General features: G+C 35.8%; 1 protein-coding gene across 11 annotated transcripts in view; it reads right to left on the bottom strand.

Moving 5' to 3' along the window:
- Window positions 1-22452, bottom strand: part of ZPLD1 (zona pellucida like domain containing 1) — a 392412-nt gene that overhangs the window by 18881 nt on the left and 351079 nt on the right. For 10 of the 11 annotated variants that reach the window (XM_082696335.1, XM_082696332.1, XM_082696341.1 and 7 more), the window contains 5 exons: window positions 12898-13118; window positions 9666-9847; window positions 8297-8369; window positions 3799-3896; window positions 2344-2424 (listed from right to left, as the gene is read on the bottom strand). In XM_082696335.1, coding sequence (XP_082552461.1) covers window positions 2344-2424; window positions 3799-3896; window positions 8297-8369; window positions 9666-9847; window positions 12898-13118 — 655 coding nt within the window. Of the gene's footprint in view, window positions 1-2343; window positions 2425-3798; window positions 3897-8296; window positions 8370-9665; window positions 9848-12897; window positions 13119-13589; window positions 13646-22452 lie in introns of those variants that run through there. The other variant, XM_082696333.1, reaches the window with a different exon arrangement.

Raw genomic sequence — 22452 nt, 5'->3', positions numbered from 1 at the left:
GAAGGCAGAGGCTTTAACCCACTGAGCCACCCAGGCACCCCTAATGTTGCTATGTTTAATTGCAAATCTTATCTGTTTCATAGCAAACTTTTCCAATGAGTTTAATTTATCTTTAAATATTTTTTCTCAGCTATTTTTTTACATTTTTCAGGCAATACATTGGAAAACTAGAAGCAGTATCTTCATTGCTTACCATTCACGTTTAAAAGAGTTGGATTTCCCTAGACCTGTTATTTTCTGAGGACTCTTTGGGCAATGTGGAACAGTAATGACCTTCCTCAAAGATTTCCTCAACTCAAGGTTCTCCCGCCTTTGTTTTACAAGGACAGAAAAGTTTCCATTGAATGTGCCATAATTGTATAGTTGAATTTTCCCTGCCTCTCTGGACCTAAAGATGTTCAAGAGTTCTACTACCAGTTCCATGTTCCTCAGCTTCATTCATACGCATCTTCCACCAAGGCCTTTGTCTTCCCAGGTGAATCCTTCACTTTTTAGAATGTGTATTCCCAGCACTTTGAGACCTCCCACTTCTGAGGCTCTGGTCACTCTCTATCCCTTCATTCTTCACATTCTCCAGGGCTGTTGGCTTATTGGTTTTCAGCCCTGTTCCTAGCAACTCTCACTCAGATTGGTACCCTCTCCTTCTGGGTATGCATCTCTCCTGGCCCTTTCTGAAATTTGCCACCCCGGGTTCCCTCAACATTAATTTTTCTTCCCCACTTCTCCTCCACCTCTCCCTACACTACATCCTGCAGCAAACTGCACCCCCCCGCACACTATTTGCTCTTGACCTTAATTATTTTTATCAACATGAACACATTATTTGGGTATTTCTCAGTTTTCTTTTTCACTTACTTTCATTGACATGGACATTTGAGAAACTCATTTAGTTACTCATTTCACTCTCTGTAGTTCTAATAAGAACACTAAAGAGAGTTAGCCCTAAACCATAATCATACTAGAAGTCTGATGATCATATTCCAGATTACCATCATGTGAACACTATAGAAATTTTGGAAAGTAAGAAAAAAATATCAAAACAAAATGATTCATAATCCTACCATGCATAAGTAATCAAGGTCAACCTGTTGATGTATTTCCTTACAGTCTTTTCTATCATATATTATGTAAATGAGGTTCATTGTACATACAATTATATACACTGATTCTTTCACTTCACATTTCAGATCATTTAAATTTTAAAGAATCACATATTTCCAAGGATTAAAAATACCAAGAAGACAGAAAGGTAGAAGATAAAATAGAATCAATTTTTTTTCTGTTTTATAAATAACTTTATAAAATTTAGTGCTGTGCAAGCTCCCAAATTACTAGTGTTCCCTAATTCACCTAGCCATTTCCTCATTGGTGAACATCCAGTTTGCCCCCCAAGTTTTAGTATTTTAAGTATAGACCAGAAAATCATAAACATTTTTGAATATGCTTCCAAATTTGTGGATGTAACATCAAAGAATATGGAATGTTTTAAGGTTTTTGATATATACCAACATTTTTTTTCCCAAAAATGTTTCCCAAATTAACACTTCCAGCAATAGGATATAAGAGTGTCAGTTTGACCTAGCCTCTGACCATCATCTTAACCTTGATTAGCCAACAAAGCATATTTTTTTGGTTTCCCATCATATTATTCCCATCATGTGTCAATAAGTAGCTGTGATCTGAGCCAACCGCATTTTATAAGCATGATTAGAAGCCATTGCTTGACTCTCAAGTCTGCTCTCCTGTCAGATAAAAATGCTGAAAGGAAACTTGGATGATTGAATGCTTTTATGATCAATGTCCCCTCTCCCCAAATGTAGATTACATTCACTCTATCATTGTCTATTGGGGAATGAAGTTGAAGTTATTGGCTCTGATAAAAAAGGAGTAGCAAGCTATATCATACTTTCATATTAAATACTGATAAATGAAGAAAAGAATTTTAGGGTCTAAATTATCTAGATCATTACTTTAATTTTACTCTCTCTGACGGACGACGAGACTATCTAGCTGCAAATAAATAGTACTTCCTACTGCCCTTCTTTGATTGCCAATAATATCCTAACCATGCTTTTTCTAAGACAGTGAAATATTCCCATATGTCCTAAACATGAATAAAATATCTGTGATGGGCCTAACTTACTTGGAATTCTCATTCAGCAGTAGCTTTATCAGCATTTTGTCTTGAAAACTCTTCTCAACTTTTATACTTCTGGCTTTGTAAGGACTAAAAGCTCACAATGTAAAACTTTAAATTTAAAAGCTATAGAAGTACCCTACAATTTGTTTATCTAACTTGGAGTTTTCATTTCAATGGGTCTTTGTTATCAATACAAGACTTACCTAAGGAAGAGATCATATCGAATATCATCATTTGGGTTCCCTGATGGTGTTGTGTAGCAATAATCCATTAAGACATTCCATCTACACAATGAGGAAAACATAATCATGATTCAGAATCTCCTTTTGGGTATTAGTTACTAATACAACGGAAGTAAATATTGACAAATATCTTTCCCCCACAGGATAAAAATATAGTCTCATTAGTTATTTCAGAGGTTTCTTGTTTTAGAATATTCTCCTAAGCTTGAGGTGTTTAAAAATATCCAGCAAATTGCCATCCTACATCAAGTGGGTTTAAGGCTAATATCACACAAACACACACAAAAATTGTGTACAAGACAGCTGTTCAAAGTCCGGAGAAACAGAAGCCAAAAGTGAGCTACAGAGATGCTTTTATGTTCACTCTGAACAATAGCCTTTTGTTTCCAGAAGTTACTATCTTTAACAAATGACAGAAGATATTATAATACCACATACAGCAAGAAGTTTGGTACATAAATTATACACTGAAAATTATGCCAGAATCAGTGGTGGTGACAGTGGAAGTCCATAACAGACACTGTTTTAGGTAAAAGAAAACCATGAGGCAAATACACAGCCTTCCTCCACAGGCCATACTGTGCCTAGATTTATACATTATTTCATTCCAACTCTGGTGTTATTAAAATGACTAGTCTATGGGAAGTAAATGCCAATAATTCTTTTTAATTCCTGCATTTGATAAGATAATTTTAAAGAATCATATATATCCAAGAAAAACAATACAAAGAAAGAAAGGGAGAAGGTAAAGAAGAATTAAATTTCCAGAGTACACTGGAGAATACCCTTCAGGATGCCAAGTTTATATAATAATACGTGATTGGATCTTTATAAGAATATTGGATTGGATCTTCAGCTTTTGAATTCCCTTTCAATTTTGATCATTCTGGATTGTCTAAAACATGGTCATAAGAAAGTCAATCATATGAAACTCGATTGACTTTGGGTTTCTTATGGAGATGTTTCTGAGGGTCATATTATATAATTTTGGCCCAGATCATTATGGGGAGAGTTCTTTGTGTTGTTTTCTTTTTAAATACATTTGTATTGAATAGTAACATACACATAGAAAAGTGCACAAATCATGCAGTCACAAAATGACTGCATCTGATTCATCGTCTTTCAGATGAAAGACTAGAACATTGTGGTATCCCAGAAGATCTGCTCATTCCCTCTTCCAGTAATTCTCCCTCCTTCTTTATGGGAAGACTTCTTATTTTCCAATTGATGACACAAAATAAGTGTCACCCCTTAATCTTTGTAATTTATTATTTCTATTTATTAGCATTCCTAAATGGTGTGGCAATGACAGTATTTTTTAAATTAAAAATGAATGAGCTAACTTTATGATTCATTAAGCTTTATGTGGTCAAAATGTTTTAACCAACAGAAAAAAAGAAAAGAGTTTGAAAATACCTGCCATCCAGATTAGTGGCTTGTACAGCTGCAAATACTTTGGTTTTCAAAGGTAATCCTATACTTGGGATAATTAACTGCTGGCTGTAGGTTGAATCCTAATGATGAAAAAAAATGAGCAATTAATCTGTCATTGTCTTTCAAACAGCACATTTGCCACTTAAAACAATGATATCATATAAAAAGGGGGAGAATCAACATAAATATACAGAATCAACCCCAAAAAGATCCAGTTAATCCTTTAGTTTCTCAGCAGAACTGTTCTTAAACCATATCCAAGTAACAAATTCATTTCCATGCATAAATCTTTTTGTTTGTATAGTTTATCATATCTAGTAGTTAATGTTCTGTGTATTTAAATTGCATTCAATGGTTGATAATCAGTGGTTAATACTTAATTTGTTTAATAATCAATTGTCAACATAGAGTTTATTTAATTTAATACTTAATTTATTTAAATTACATTACTGGATAATACTCAGTTTCTTTAAATTACATCCACTTTAGTTTAAGCCCTTTCCCATTAGGGTTTTGGTCTTTATGCTCTTGATAATGTGTCATTTGCCCAAAATCACTTATCTGGCAATTTGAAAATACCAAAATGTTTTTGAAAACCTAAAAAGAGACCAACATGTCCTGTAAGTTGCCAAAATGCATGCCACGGAGTTCCTTCACCTAATTCCTTGGCAGTTACTTAGAGAAGGGTGTCTCAGGATTTCACTTCTACCTTTCTACCATTATTTTATAAAAAATTTCAAGAGCTTATTTATATTATTCCCCAATTTACAGTATTAAAGTAATAGGTTAGAAATTAAGAAGTGACAGTTTTAATGACAAAAATTGTAGGATGCAAAAAAAACAAGAAGAAAAGAAAAGAACTTCTAAAAATGTAGGCTGTCAAATCATTTAGCATGCAAGCAAATTGTTTCCTCCAAATTTAGTAACCCTGAAGAGAATGATATTTTGCGGCAAAGGAAAAATGTTAATGTTCATTATGAAATTTCAAAGACATCAAGCAAAGGCAAAATACAGAGCATATTCTATCCAAGAAGGACAGGAAGAAAGCAACAGATTTTGAATTTTTGAAAATATAAATTTTTAAAATTATGGTTTGGACACTTTACTTTTGAAAAAGTTGCACTTGTATGGAACATTTCATTCCCAAATAAAATCATATAAATGAGGGATTATATGCTGTACTTATTTTCTCTATTTCTGTGATAAATGATAATAGCTCCTCAAACCATTTCTAATAGGTAGTATTTTTATTTATTTTCCAGCTCCCTTTGCAAACTTCTCCAAGTATTCCACACTTCATTAAGTATACAGATCTGATTCTTGCATCAACAGGGCATTAGCAGGGGCCAGAAGAATGTTTGCTTATTTACAAATATCATACTGCTAAATCATTTGCAAATGGTGAGACTCAGCTGTGGTTTAACCAATGAATTATCACATTTTTTCCTCCTAAAGTTGCTTCTAAGGGTATTTTTTTCCTCCTTTGTTTTTATAGTTGCTTTTTTATTCTTGTTAGTATAATATTGTCCCTAAAGTCAATTATATTTATTTTATATTTTTTCTTCGACTATTAAGAAACATTCATAGTTAATGTAGTACTATTTCAGATTTACTCTTTCTGTATTTTCTCAGAAGACACTAATATTTAGGCACAAAGTCATCTTCACTTTCCATTTCCACAGTGGAGAAAACCTATATATTAATATTACACATAAATAAGGCCACAGTTCAACTTGAAATAATCCACATATATGGAAATTGCGTAGTCAATAAAAGTTATCTTTTTTATAAATAAAATTTTCCTAAGTATATTTACTGACTTCTAGAATACTTAAACAATTACATGAAACCAGACTAGGCACAACTTCTCGTTTCCAAAGAATGAGAATAGTAGGTATATAATTCTTCATGCTTTCATAACTTTTCATAACCCATTGCTATGGGTTAAAAATCAAAAACTCTGCATGTAAAATAGGAAGATATGGCCACTAATGGTTATAACATAATACTCGTTTTGAAATGCTATAATGAAATTACATATGGATAGCTAAATGTTAGTGTTCCAAATAATAAGTATGATTTGGGTCAATTAGTGAAAGGAAATCAATTTTTTTCTGGTGTAAATTACTAGGTTTTTGTCCTTGTTATTACAATACAACTGACTATATTCCCTAGACTTTGCTTTTCACCTTTGTGACTTATTTATTTTAAAGCTGGAAGCTTGCATAAATTACTAGTTTGGTAATATCCTGTATCATGACAAAATATTTCATCCATGCCATGTTAAAAAAGTAGTTTAGAGCCATGAAACTCTTCTGTGTGATACAGTAATGATGGATCCAAGTCATCAGCATTTGTCAAAATCTACAAAAATATTCATGAAGTGTGAAACCAAATATAAGCTATGGACTTCAGTTAATATATCAGTATGAGCTCATCAATTGTAATAGACCCCAAAATTCAAGGTGTAAGTAATAGAGGAAATTGTGCATAAGCACAGGACATCTGTGGGATCTCTGTATTTTCAGATCAGTTTTTCTGTACACCTAAAACTGCTCTAAAAATTGTCTGTTAATTAAAAAAATACTTTGTGGAAAAATGGCCAAATTTCATTATATAATTATTTAGTAAATAACTTTCAAAATTCAATTTAATTTTTTAATTCAACCATTAATGGCAACTTTATTGCAAACTGGTTAAAAATGAGATGCATTTATCCTGTTTTCTGAATTCTATTTTTTAAAAGATTTTATTTATTTGAGAGAGAGCAAGAGCAAGTGAGAACAGGGTGGGGAGGGGAGGTAGGGAATGGGAAGAGGGAGAAGCAAGGTAGCATCATGCACTGAGCCAAAAGCAGATGCTTAACCAACTGAGCCACTCAGGCATTCCCTGAATTACATTTTTAGAATCTGTTCCCATCAGAGCTTTCAGGATGTTGAGTCTTATGAAATAAAAAGCATGACACATCAAAAAAAAAAAAAAAAAGTGGGATGTGTTTTGACACTATCTGTTTTATTTATAGTCTGATATCAAACAATTGGTTACCTTTTTACCACAGAATTTAAACCTTAAGGTTATCACCAAATTATAGGCTTTCATTTAGCATCTTAATTTAGCATTAAGATTCTAGAAAGTTTTGAAGGATTATATCTAGTTAGCAACAGGAGATTACTATTTCTAATGATAAAGAAAAGACTCACACAGCAAAGCTCTCCCCAAATTCCACACTTCTAAATTTTTATTTTCTGCTTTACTAGTAAGAGAATAGTTTAATTTCACAAAAAATAATGGTGTCAATAAACACCATCTGGGTAAATTTTTTTACTTTTTTTAGGATCAGGAAGTTTCATCTTTGTTTCACTTAAATATAACAAGTAATACTGAATCCAAACCAGTCACCTCAATTCTACCCCAAGGAGCTTACACATATAAATCAACAGAGAGGAATTTTCCAGTTTAAAAAATATTGCTCAAAACAAAAATAAATATCTGACCATATTGGGAATGAATATTGGCACATATTTGCTGAGTATTGTGGAACCAAGTAACTTGGCAGTTTCTCCTTGCAGAGGGAAGTTGGGAAATGACAGAAAGGCAATCTTCATTCCAACACATTTTAATTTGTTGTTTAGAACTCGGTGGTGTCAGACTACAAACTTATAAACATGATTTTTTTAAATGCCTTTGGAAAATGTCCTACTACAATATTTATAGCTCATTATATTCAAAGTATAAAGCACTGACTTTTAAATCAGTTGCATGAATTATAACTCAGTGCCATGATGACATGAATAATAATGTAAAAATCAGATTCATAATTTACAAAAATGTTGGTTGATAGATTGAAAAATTGATATTTAAATCAGGCATTTAAAATGTATGAATAAAAATTTTTAATCAACATGAAAATATCATTTGGGGGATTAATGTTAGAGTTATAAATAGAAATCCATAGTGTATTTTTCACGTTTTGCTGCCACTGTCTATATTTACATGACAAGAGTTTAGACAATACTATGTAGTCAACCCAAGTTATTTCAAATGTGACAGAATTGTCATCAGCCAAATCCCACACTGAAAATATTAACACATTCATCACCAGGAAAAATATCATTTGGATTTTTCCTATCTTTTTATCATAATAATACTACTTTCAAAATCTTGACCCTGACCACGGCTACATACACAGGCACACAAATTAAATACATACATATAAATATAGATAGACACTTGGAGTAACTATGTAAAATCACATTTACAAAATAAAATCGAAGTCATTTATCAACTTTTAGAAAGTAATGCAGTTTTTAGTATACCTTTATCACTAAGCTATACAAAAACTCTAGTAAAGATGAATAAATGTTACCAAAGTAAAACAGGGTTAATGTGGCTTTTGTAGATTTTGATATAAGACCCTTCCGCATAAATGGCTCCTCAGAACAGTGAGAGGGAACATAACATCCTTCACCCATCAACTTACATTATAAAGGAGCAGGTTCAAAGTGCTGACAAACGTACCATTGTTCTCTCTCACAGAAATAGCAGCTGAGGACCTAAAACAGATTTAGAGAAAGGAAAGCACTGATGAGTTTTTAAATTAGAAGTTTCAGTTATACATTAATGTTGGATTTAAGGCACTTAAACTCTCGAGTAAGCGTGACATACTTTTAACTAGGCCTGGACTAGGTACACTATTTAAATCACTGAACAGATAAATAATCAAAAAGCCAGAGAGACCAAATAAAGACAGACTGTTCTTTATGATCTTTTCATTTACAAAGGCATCTTTGCATTTTGCATTGCATATATGGGACTTTTTAAAGAAAAATGTCATTCCCATATAACTTGAATCTGATACAATCACATTTTCATCAATCCCCAGAGAAGTTTCAGGAGATCAGGGATTTTGTTTTACTTTGTTCACTGCTAGAACACTGCATGGCACATGGTAGAAGTGTAATAAATATTTATTGAATGAATGAATGACTTTCCAGGCGCACTGCAGCTTGGGAATGTGTTTACTGGGGAAGAACAAGGGAGCAGATTAAGTCTTTGACACCCTAATGACTCACTTCCCTCTACACCTGTATCTTTTTGACTCAAAGCCTTTCTTTTCTTGCTTTTCCAAGTCTTGCTTTTCACCAAGTTATTTGTCATCGTTGTGCCACTAAAACCAGCTGTGATCATTTTTTTTAAATGAAAGAGAATGTGGCCTCCACACTCCCTGATGACTAAGATTAAACAATCACTACACCTTTGTGAAAGCAAACGCTAGATCTGAGGAGAGAAAGTTTTCACTCAATTACCCCATTTTGTCAAAGTTGTGACAAATCTGACAAATCCAGGGGGCTATGCAGTACTGTGAACATAACCTTGTCTTGGAGTATGTGCTTTGGGAAAAATGAATGAATGCATGACTATAAGTAAAAGGCTATGAGCTCCATCCACCTCTGAAGCCCTTTGGCTCTGAGTGATATCACCTCTCTTTGGGAGCCATCAGCACCTGTGCAGCTGACACTCCAGCAAGGGCGTGCAGTCCCACATTCTGAGGCAGGAGAGTCCAACAGTGAGAGCTTATGGCAGAGACTGAAGCCAAGCAGGACCCAACATGCAGTAACTGTTCTACGCCCCGGAAACAGGACAGTCCTCTGGAACTGCATCAGCATCCAGAGTTCTTAGCTGCTTGGATGATTCCGAAGGGCATGAGGAGAACCCCCAGGCAGACATCTGGCCAGTTTGAACCAGTTTTAAATTGGGGAGAAATAGATATATTTGATCTGTTGATATGGGTCATGGCAAGGTCCTATAGGTAGATAGAATGTGAAAACAAGGATAGAATGTGAACTTACGAGGCAAGCTGGGTGTTATTAACCAGGTACTCTAGTGGGTAACTACAACTAAATTTGTAGAGAAGCCCAGGTAGATAGCTGATGATTGTTGGTGGGTCTGGAGTATCAATGTATCCTGAAATATTTCCTATTTGGACTGAAGTTGCATTTCCATAAGCACTGACTCCTGGAATTGTGGATACCTATTAAAACAGTAGATCAAGTTTAATGATTAAATAGCTATATGTAAATCTAGGTATTTCATTTGCAAAATAAAACATTAGATCAGATCATTCCTAGGGTCTTTTTCAACTACAACATGCCATGGTTTTGAGATTATATACACAAAATGCTATTTGTAAGTGATTATATATGTCTTTTAACTAAACGAAACTCCATATTCACCAAAGACACTTTATTCATATTTCACAAATAAGAAAGGAGAGAGATTACATGTTCAGAGGGCTACAGCAAGTAATTCGAAAATGTTCATGAGTAAGGTCCAAATTCTGTGGCCTGCCTTAAAAAATCCCTGTTAATCTGATGTTGTTTACCATTTTGGTTTCATGTCTCCAGACTTAAACTCTTGGCTAATAATGACCCAGCCACTGGAATACTTGGGTGGCGCAGTCAGTTGAGCATCTGCCTTGGGCTCAGGTCATGATCCCATGGTCCCAGGATCAAATTCCCCAGTGGGCTTCTTTGTCAGTGGGAAGTCTGCTTCTCCCTCTGCCTACAACAGCTGTTTATGCTCTCTCTCTCTGACAAATAAATAAAATCTTTAAAAATAGTAGTAATAAAAATAACACCCTAGCCGCACATGTTCCCTCTGCCTTCTTCTTTCCCACTTCACCATGATGTATCCTGCTTCTCCCCTTGATCTCATCTTCCCTAGGAAAGCTCCCTATCTCCATCACAGGAGCAGCTATGGTGCATGAACTGGAAGTCCCCTTCACCGAATCAGAACCCTTCGTGGGTAGGGAGTCCTCTTAGTCTTATTGCCTTTGCATGGTCAACATCACACAGTGAATTCTGAACAAATGAAGTAAGGTCACAAATTTTCTGAGGGTCAATCTGTGGGCCTTCATCTGTAGTACATACATGGAGACTCTCATCTCTTTCCAGGGCAATTATTCATAGATAGGTTTCAGGGGGATCATGAACTCCCAGAAGTTATATTAAAATATTGTCCATATGCATATTTTCCTGGGACTGATTAGCTTTCATTGGATTCTTCAATCCCACTAAAATGTAAGAAACACCATTTTAGGAATAATCAATAATGTTCTTGATTTTTGTAACATCGTAGAGCAATACAGCTTCCCCCAGTATGTCAAAGACAGTATGACACTCATGAATACTTGTAGCAGATATTATGGAAACTTGTTAATACTTACTTTTCAACAATAGAATAAACCTTATGCATGAACTTAGAAGTTCATGGACAAAGCCAAGGCAATCATCAAGCTGATTCATGAACAGAGCCAGAATCGTTATAAATGAAAACTTTTTTTTTTTTTTAATTCTAATTCAGTGATGTAATAGTCTACTTAATTTTTCCCATGTAGGATTATCGTTGGAACAGATTCCAAAGCTGGGACATCCAGGGCAAAAATGAAAAAATAAGCAAATCTTCCCCTCCTCTCACACCTTCCTGACTGGCTAACTAAACATACCAATTCTGTGAAAACAAAACAAACAAAACACACACACACATACGTAGTAATTTTTATACCCAAGTTATTCAGCTTTAAAAAAAGGTAAATAGCACATGTGCGTACCAATGTGCACACATGCACGTTCATACATACACACACACACACACACCCAGATGATTTGCCTGGAATTTCTCCTGAACTATTTTCTTGGCAGCTTGGCAAGACTTAAATCCAGAGAAGAAAGCAGCCCGAACGAGAGACCCCAATATGGTGGGAGGAGGGAGACCTTGGCTTTCCATGTGGGCTCTTCCCTCGACAAGGAAACACAGACATGTAATAATCAGCCTGCGTCACTCTCTCTCGGGCCCATCTCATAACCTCTCTGTGCACAACTCAGAGAGATGAATAAATGTTTTTAATAAAAAGAGTCAACAATACTCACGGTGAGGGCTTGAAAATGGTTATGGGCACAATATTCTAACTGGCCTCTGAGGGAAAATGAGGAAGGAGATCAAAGAAATCCCTTTCCTGTCTCCCTTCTCCCATCAGGTCTTAGAAAACCTGCCTTAGAGAAATTAAGCCTTCCCCTTTAATCCCAAACAATAATTTATGAAGAGGAAAAGCCAGTTTCTCCTCATACACTGGGCTAAGTGGTCATGCTCACTGTATCTCCTTTTTGTCTGTGCTAGGATTTACCAAGAAGATTATATTTAAACAAGCAAAATGAAAAATAATATTCAATGAATTTCAGTATAACACCCCTCAAATCACAATATTTATACTTCGATTAATTTTAATTCCTCACTCAGTTTCTTTTCTTTTTCTTTTCCTTCTCTTTCTTTCTATCTATCTATCTATCTATTTATTTATTTATTGGTGGTCAGTGCAAGTACAAATAAATGAATAGCATAGACTAGTGGTTCTCATTCAGGGTGGGAATATTTGAAGCAGTATTTTGATTTTTACAATGACTAGAGAGATTTCTCTTTTTGAACAATATACTGGGATTTCATGAGTAAGATTAGATATGAAAAACATTTGGAAATTCAAAGGACAGTCCCACACGATGAAGAATATCCCACTGAAAATGCTGACAGTCCTCTTTCACTAAATACTGCTATAGATCGTCCCATGGTAAACATGGACCTAGACGATTCTGAGCTTCCCATTCTGTATTTCATCTTTCTTTCTGAATAAGGTCCCTAGAAGCAAGGGGCCAAGAGACTCATTGCCAAACTCACCAGAAAAAAAAAAAAAAAAACGGTTTTTGTATAAAATAGTTCCATAAAAAAGCATGAAAAGCATAGCTAATGATAAAATGTAGGGAAATCTTCAACAATGTCACTCACACCAAAAATGTTGTTTAGAACAGCACAGCTGATCTCACACCCCTCAACTCTCACCAACAACAAACAGAACCATTACTGGGAAATACAATTGTATGTCTGAAGCCTCAACAGGCAAAGGACATGATTTGTTTAGTTTTATTGGAAATTTTTTCTTGAAAGATAGATTGGGCTTCTGATTATTTCATGAAATGGGGAGACCTTTTGTCGTGACCCCAAACCTAGCACATAATTTCACACTCTTCTTACCACTAAGCTGTTTCCACAGCCCTCCAAGGTGCTAAGATTGATGATGAAAATGACGACTGCAGGAAAGGTGTTGTTGTTGATGAAGCCCCTGCAGTGGGAGTCCCCATGCCTTCCATTCAGGGCCAGATCAGTTTCAGAATAACCCGAGAAAAGTACAGTGCAAAAATTAATCTTCATTGTAATGGTTTGCACCCCACAATAGACATTGATGTCTCTTTCAGCTGAAATAAAAATATATAAAAAGTAAACATTAGTCACAAAAGCACAGTACAGGGTAGAAGAATAACTTTAACCTCCTCTAATGTATTTACTCATCCCTTCAGTCTGTTATAACTGATTCCTATAGTTGAATATACCATAATCCAATGTGAAAGTTAAGAAAAGTAGCCAGGAAGAATAGTCTTAGATATAGTAATTTAGGAGTTAGAAAATACCTCTGTTGCTTTGTGTCTGGTATAGAGTGGATGTGCATTAAATGTCAGTTGAGTATTACAGAATGATTAGAGAATCAAGTGGAAAAAAAATCAAGTTACAGAGAAAATTCAGAGCTAGAGTAACTGAATTATTCAGATAGCCTGTCCAGAGTAGTGAGATTCACTACAAATGATGCATCTTTCCAAGTGTAAGGAAGAAGTTAAAATCCATTGTGAGCCATATTGCTGAGTGTTTAGGTGTTTTGTAACCCACCATACCCAGGATGGAGAAACAAAAGCTGTCCGTCAGAATCCCATTTTATTTTGCCTGTATTAAATTACTCTAGAGAGAAAGGAATGAGAACAAATGTGCTGATACTACAAAGAAAAAAAAATGCATAACTTGCTCTAAGAAATTTTGCCAATGACTATGCCAAAATAAAAGGAATGAACGAGACATGGAAATTTAAAACACAATTATCACAGTTTCCATGACTATGCCATGAGTTATCAGTGATGGGATCCACTCTAGGTCTACAGAGGTGAGCATAGGCACACACACAAGTTTTTCATATCTCTATTTAGTTATATTTCTTCATATGATGAAGAAAATATATGTAGCAAATGGAGAGGTGGGTTGGGAGGCAATTCCCCAGTGGCAGAAGCTTTTACATTTATTGTTTTTGGTAACTGTTTTAAGTTGAATCATGTCCCTCCCCCATCATAAAAAAGATACACTATAGTCCTAACCCTCAGTCTGTCATAACATGATCTTACTTGCAAATTGAGTCATTGCAGATAAAATTAGGTTAGATGAAGTCACACTGAAATAGGGTGGGTCTCTAATCCAAAATGACTTGTGTCCTTAAAAAAGGAATGCCATGTGAAGAGATGGACACAGGAAGGATGCCATGTGAAGACACAGAATTGGAGGGATGCATCTATAAGCCAAAGAATGCCAAAGCTTGCTGGCAAACCACCAAAAGCTAGGAGGGGCCAAGGAAGGATTCTATCCAGAGTGTCAGAGTGAACGTGGCCCTGCAGACACCTGGATTTTCAACTTCTAGCCTCTAGAACCCCAAGACAATAAATTACTCTTGTTTCAAGTCACCCTTTTGTGGCATTCTGTTTTGGAAGCCTTAGGAAATTAAGACAATAACCTTACCACTTTCTAACACTCCATTTTACCACTTAAGGTATCCAAAAAAAGCATCAGGTTTTCAAAATGTGGACACAAACAAAACAAAAACTGACTAAGCTATTTGGGGAAGTAAACTTACTTTGCTCAAAAAAGGAAAAACAAGCAAACTAAAAGGTATTTTTAGTAAATGAGATGATGTTCACCTAAGTAATACATAAATGTCACTCAAGGGTTTTTGGCATAGTATTATTGGCTTAAATATCTCAAAGGTAATCTAAGGGTTAAGTGTTCAACAGCGTATTTCTTTGGAGTACTCATTCCCCAGACTGGTTTTTGCTGGAAAACTGAGTCATATTTTGAGAATGTGAATAAGTAAAAATGAAAATTTCTGTCTGGCTGTGATTTTAAACTCATTACAAAAAGAAAGAAAATATTTTTCATGGTTAAAGATGAAGAGAAAGATGGAAAATCTATTTCTTGGCCAAAGGCAAATATTAGGCTAATTATCCAAGAAAACTCCAAGCAATATTCCCTTTGTAGGTATAATTCATTATGAAGTATACAGGAAATAATACATACTACTTAAAATTGGGAAAATATCTCTATTAACTTTCAGCGACATTAGCTGTTTAAATGCAACCATAACTTTTAATAATGCTCTTTACTAAAATAATAGAGTTCATTTTAATAAATGTTTGAGGGTCTACAAACTCAAAATAAGATCTTATATCTATCGATTATTCTCTATCTACATGCTATTCATTGACTCATGCCACCATTATCTCTTACCCTAGAGTATTATGTTAGCTTCCTACTTGATTCCTTTATTTCCACACTTAACCTTCTCTAATTAGTATAGCTATTAATAGATTAATGCAATCATTTCAGCTCTGCTCAGGTCTTTAACCTATCCATTTCACTTGTGCCAGAATTCCAAATCTTGAAGCAGGTCCTCAAGACGCTCCATGATCTGCCATCATCTTACCTCTGCATTCACATCGCTCTACCATTCCCACTGAACTTTCTTTAGCTCTTTGAAAGCATCACATTGAGTGATGAAAAGCTGAAGAGCTGTTACCTCCAGGGGTGGAACTGTCTGGAATAGGGGAATCAAGGAAAATTTGTGGGATGATAAAAATGTTCTTTGCCTTGATCTGAGTAGTAGTTACACGACTGCATATACCTGTCAAAATCGCAAGCTGTACCCTTAAAATCACTACAAATATGTAATATTATTTTATATAAATTATTCCTAAATTGCTGTGAGTACTTTGAAAAGCCTAATACAGATTCGTACAAGTCCTTTGATCAGTGCTCTTTTCTCTGTTTAGGATGTTCTTCCTCCCCCCAAGTCTTTGTCTGCTTAACTCCTATTCAATCTTCAGGTCTCAAATTTCTTGTCCTTTCCCCAAAGACTTCCCTGATCCCAAATCTAAATTATGCCACTGCATTATGCTGTCATATTGCCCTAGAATCATATATGTATTTGTCTAGTTGTCTTCTATATAAACTGAAAGTCCCAGAAAGGAGGATGCTATAATATTCATTGATGTGAATATTTAATTAAATAATTAACTGCATGAAATATTGGAACACTAGACTGCAAAGAGGATTTACAAAGTAGTGGTACTTGTTCTCCAGCACATCATAGTCTGTAAAAGGTGCCCAGTTTGACAGAAAGATTAGGCAGAGAGCTTTGGGGTGGTACCAAGAATGAACCCTACCCAGATGATCTAGTTAGGAACAGTCTCTTGGAGAAGATGTCCGTGACCTGAGTTTTGAAGCATCAGTAAATTGGAGATTTAAAGGAGTAGAAATTTTATAACACAAAGGGGAGTGTGAATAATGACATAAGTGTGAAATATGTCCAGGCTTGACATATTGACATATAGAGAACTGGATGGTTCTGTTTTCAGTAGAATTTAAAATAAAAAGAAGGAAATAGCAGAAAAGGAGGCAAGTGACAAACACACTGGCAAAATCACAGGAAGCTGTTTCTTAAAAAATGGTCTCTGTAAGGTAACAAAATGTCTTCCTCAATGTCAGATCAAATTCTTAACTACCAGTGAGTTTACTACGAATTCTCTTTCTGTCCAGTGGAATAGAGAATTGTACCACTGCATTATTTAGAGTATCACAAATTCATCGAAGTGAATACATATCATTAAATATGTTACAAAGGAGAAATATTATTCCCCTCAATTTAAACCAACTTAGACTTCAGCGTCGTCACCTTTGTTTGAGAGGAATTAGTGGATACTTAGAATAGCTTAATAAAATGGCAAAGATTGCTCTGTCCAGATGTAGAGCTCTCTTCAGTTTTCTGCGTTTAACTGAAGACTTGTAATGCCTGAAATGGAACTGAATTTGCTACAAGCTGATCCCACTAGGAGATACGATAACAAGCTAAAGGCTTTTTGCAGTAGAAGAAAAGAGCTCTGTTCAAATCCATCCTAACCTAGTTTTCTAAAGACTTTACACCACCACTTCTGAGAAACACGTTTTCCACTAGTTGTAGATACTAAAGACATCCATTCAGCACAACTTTTCCATTTGTGAGGCTTTGAGGTGGGAGAAAAGATACTTTAAGTTGCCAAAGGGCAATTTCTGCCAAAATAAGAGAAGTTTTCTTTCAGAGTTCGTGAGTAACAGTTGCTCTCGACAACTAAATTTCTTCAACGTTTTTATCGTCCAATCTCCGGCCAGAATTGCTATATTCTTTTAAACAACACTTGAGTATTAAACAACTCAATGAGTGCAAGTTAAAAACAAGATCAATGAATAAATACCTTTAGATTTTTTTTTACTCCTAGTGTTTTGTATTTAAAGATACTAAGCATGTTTACGATAAGTCAGCTTGCATGGTTTATGTGGGGTTATACTGACAGAATAGCTATTTTGCCCCTGATATTTTTAAAGAGTTGTTTACTTATTTGAGAGAGAGAGAGAGAGAACAGTGGGGAGAGGCATAGGAAAAGGGGAATAGAGTCGTTAAGCAGACTGAGGACTGAGTCTAAGGTGGGACTCCATTCCACAACCCCAAGGTCATAACTTCAGCCAAAACCATGAGTCAGATGCCCAACCAAATGCACTACTCCAGTCCCCACCTCTGATATTTTAACCAGGCTAAAGTTTTTCATAAGAATAATAAAAAAAAAATACAGTATTAAATCAAATTCAGGTAAAAATAAAGAAATGCTCTGTACTTCCCTCTCCAATCAATTGGGCCATGAGTTTGTCTCAACTTTCTTAAATTATGCAAATTTTAAATATCCTGTCACACTATCAACCATCTATCTCACCACATAGAGAAAAAAAGTGTCCAAACTTAGAGCTCTTAGAGTATTATTACCATATAAATGGGTATAAAGAAGGGATGAATCTAATTCTATATATATGAATAAAAACCTCATTCTGTTTCTTCATTCCCAATAAAGTTCAATTCCTACAACACCTAACTATAATTTCCCTTTAGACACAATTACTGACAATATATTTGCAACATATCATTCATATATCTAACAAGTATATCTAACTTTCTTCTTTTTCCTCAACAATTCCACACTCAACTAACTTAAATCCAATGGCATCCAGATGAGACTAAAGATCCCCAGCTTTTGATAGACTGACTGATCTTCATCTCATCTCAATACTGTTAACTTTGAGATCTACATTTACTTTCATTAACATCAGCATATTTATTCTAACATTCTCTAATTATTACCAAGCATAATAAGAGCACCGAGCAATACATTACTCAAATAATCTGCATACACATATTCTGATACAAACATGGTGACACCTCAAAAAATTTGAACTGTAGGCTATTACTCAGCCCCACAGAGCAGTGGCTCAAAAATATTCTTCCACTGTCTGAAAATAGAAAAATCTTCACATGAAAATCAGTAACTCTGGGGTCAATGCATTAAAAAAAAAAAAAAAAAAGACAGGGTGCACAGGAGTTTAAGACAAAATCAGTGGTGAACCAGTGTGGCACAGTCTGTTAAGCATCTGCCTTTGGCTTAGGTCATTATCCCAGGGTCCTGGAATCAAGCCCCATGTTAGATTTGCTGCTCAGCTGGGCATCTGCTTTTCCCTCTGCCCCTCTCCCTGTTCATGCTCTCTCTCTCTCTCTCTCTCTCTCTCTGTCTGAAATGAGTAAATAAATAAAAATCTTTAAGATAAAATCAATTCCATCAGTTTTATACAAGCTAGAACCTATTGTTCCTATTTATTTTCAAGATCTAAACTATATGCTACTTCATGTCAAAAACAAACTTTTTAAAACTACTTATTGTATCCATATTAAGGCTCTTTGCTAGACTCTGAAGATAAAGGCATTAAGAACACTACTTTACTTCATGATGTTCATGTTTGATTAGAGGAGGCAGAAAAATTAGGTAATTATAGAGCAGCCTGATAAAGACATGACAGAGATTCACTTACATGTTGTATACAACCATGCCTCTGTAAGAGAGAGCTGTTTGGAAGGGACCATTAAGAAGAAATGAAACCGTTCCTGGGTACCTGGCTGTTCAGTCAGAGGAGCATGTGACTCTTGATCTTGGGATCAGGACTTTGAGTCCCATGTTGGTGTGGAGATTGCATCCAACCACCCATCCATAGAAATGAAGTCATTCTAATGGACTAACTTAAGAGAAATTGATCAGATGATGGCATGAAGAGAGAGATAGATGTCAAACTGATATTCAGATTTCTAGCTTTAGTGGGTGACTAGGTCATTCCCTGAGATAGGAACACAGGAACGAAAAAGAGGAGACATGTTCAACAGGTAGTCAGAAATATAATTCTAATATTTGGAGTATAGCAAAGAACAGAAAACATAAATTTGAGAATCACTAAATACTCAATGTATCACTAATAAACAATAATAGTAGATGAAATACTCATGATGGCATTGAAGAAGGGAGATGAGCTGAGAAGAGAAAAATAATATCTAAGTTGTCCACTTAATGAGACTTTCCCTCATCTCTCAGGGGAAGGACTCTATCATGCATTCCTTTAACTGTGAGGCTACTGACCTGCTTACATTATGTCTGGGAGTGGATATTTGCTTTCCCAGTAGATTATGATCTCATTGAAAGCTCTGGTTTCCCCAGGTACCTAACAAATATGCATCAAATGTCTATTAAAACATGCTTAGGTCAGGGCACCAGGGTGGCTCTGTGGGTTAAAGCCTCTGCCTTTGCCTCAGGTCATGATCCCAGGATCCTGGAATCAAGCCCTGAATGAGGCATTCTGCTGAGCAGGGAACCTGCTTCCCCCTTTCTCTCTGCCTGTTTCTGCCTACTTGTGATCTCTATCAAATAAATAAATAAAATATTTAAAAAAAAACCATGCTTAGTTCAATTCCTTCACAAACAGCATACCTGGTTTGTAATGGTTAATAATAAGTTCCAAGATTCACAAAGAAAATATGTGTGCAATTAATACAGTGTCATCCTGACTGTTCATCCAGAACTCATATTTCCTATCTGTACTCTGCCAAGTGCCTGAGATGATTACTGTTTTCAGAGTTTTAGTCAGACATCAATATCTTTAATGTCACATATTTTCTGACTTCCAATTGAGAAAATTCAACCCATTAAAGAATATGAAATTAATAGATTTTTTCTATTTTTGTTTAGGTATTTAACCTTTTAAAATGCATTAGTCTTGGTAAATAATTATCTTGCCTCATTTCTAATAATGATTTTTTTTAATTATTTTCCCTTAACAGTGATAGATTTGCTGATTCCTGTTGTCACCAATAGTGAGCAAGTGCTTGACAGCCACCTGGACTTGACATACACAGTGTGGCTATGTAGCAACACAAATTTAGGAAGACATCATGAGCACCATTCTCAAACCAACAGTTCTTTTTTTCTTTTTTTTTTTTTTTAAGATTGTATCTATTTATTTGACACAGAGAGAGAGATCACAAGTAGACAGAGAGGCAGGCAGAGAGAGAGAGGGAGGGAAGCAAGATCCCTGCTAAGCAGAGAGCCCAATGCAGGACTCAATCCCAGGACCCTGAGATCATGACCTGAGCCGAAGGCAGAGGCTTAACCCACTGAGCCACCCAGGTGCCCTCAAACCAACACTTCTTATGATTTACTGAGCATATGTATTATCAGAGAATCCTATTAAAGTGCAGATTCTGATTCAGGAGATCTCGGCGGGCCGGGGCTGATTTGTGTGTTTCTCACATGCACCTAGGTGATACCAATATTGCAAGTCTTTTAGTCACTTGAACTGCTTAGTAACACCTATATATTTGGGGCAGAATCTAACCTTTAGGGTGGATTCTATCTGGTAGGATTAAGCACACCCACCAAATGCCTATTTGTACGATTTCCATGCTGACAAGAAAAAGTTTGGATGAAGAAGGATGGGAGGTAGGAAGAGGGGGGAAGAGGGAGAGATAAGGGGAGGAGAAAGCATGAAGGCGATGAATCCTGACTCCTTTCTGTGCCTGAGAAACCAACTGGTTTTGAATCTCAGTGAAAGAGGACTCATAAAAAAACTTTGTGAGCCTGAGTCCAAAAAGAATCTATCTTAGTGCTCAGGTGGCGGTGTGTGAAACAAAGCTGGGAATAGGATCAGTCTTCTTTCCCCACCTCTCCCCCATTGCAAAAACCACATCAGTTCAATAATCAGTGGAGCACCTCAAATGACAAGTATGTTCTGGGCACTCTCCCCAAACCGAAGGAGACCTGAGGTGGGGGTGGATATCTGTTGTGAGCAGATGGAGGCTCTGTGCAGGTCAGACACAGATGCAGATGCAGGTGACGCTGTGAATATGACTCCACCTCTGTTCATGGGTTGGATTACAAGCCCTTCGAAGTAGCATTGGGTTGAAACTGATTGTGTGAACCAAAGCCTATTACATATAGCAGGAGGAGCCTTTACTATACTGAAGAGTACACTGCTTTGTAGTGCCATAGAAATCTCACCTGGGAAGAATTTACTTCCTGAACTGCAATAGACATTCCAAAACTAATTTGTGCCATTTTAGCAGATTATGAGTAATTTGTATATCACTTCCATTTCTGACTCTGTAAAATGAGGGAAGAAATATTTGGCACTATATAAACTAAAAATTGCTTAGAGAACAGATGCTATGTTCATTGTTTTAACTCATTTTTTAAGTTGATTTTCTTCGCAACAAGATTTTATACAATATTGAGATTTGGGTGCTAAATGAGCAAGAAGTCCCAAAGAGGTGGTGATATTTCATCCACACAAAACACCAGCAGCTGATGGAAAATTGAAGGTAGATTAGGAATTCGAGTTCCCTTTCTACATGGACCAGGTTTCTTGCCACCTTGGTTTTTCACATCTGTTTCTCATTAGCAAATACAAGCTGTTGTTTCTAGTGCTGCAGGAAATTCATATGCAGTCTGAGGCAAGTTTTGCAGACTTACATTCATTACTATCTGCTCTACATTCTTTGGAACCAGAAGAGATTGGTCATCTCTTTCCGGCAGGAAAAAGCATATGGATTTTACAGGCACAAGCAGAGGAAGTGAAAAATTCATGCAATAAAGAAATTCTTTATTGAAATAAAGAAGGGTATGGACTCTGAATTACTAAGCCACTGAACCTGTGACTAATTATTCTTCCTGCCACTGCATTTTATCACTTAGATTAATCAGGAAGTGATCAGCAATCGCTGCCTAGATCAGTTCTTCTGCTTCATCTGGTCTTGTAATGGCAGTCACAGGTGCAATGCAGAAAGCAGGCATCCTCTGGACAGCTTGGAGACCAAAACACTACTACTACATGGGAAGGCAGGAGAGTAGGCCTTTCTTATCACAGAAAGTCCAAAACATATTCCCTTGAATAATTATTCCATTAACCACTTTTACTTCGGGCACAGGATAATGCAATGGTCAAGCAGAACCTAACACAAGATTAGAGAGTTCATTTTGCTTGACCCACTCATAAATTCAATTAAATTGGTGATTCTTAATTTTATCTCCTGTAAAACACTTATGT

Source organism: Mustela nivalis (genome assembly GCF_964662115.1).
Source record: "Mustela nivalis genome assembly, chromosome: 1".
NCBI lineage: Eukaryota > Metazoa > Chordata > Mammalia > Carnivora > Mustelidae > Mustela > Mustela nivalis.
Note: the sequence above shows the minus strand (reverse complement) of the source record. Positions and strands in the feature narration are given on the sequence as shown.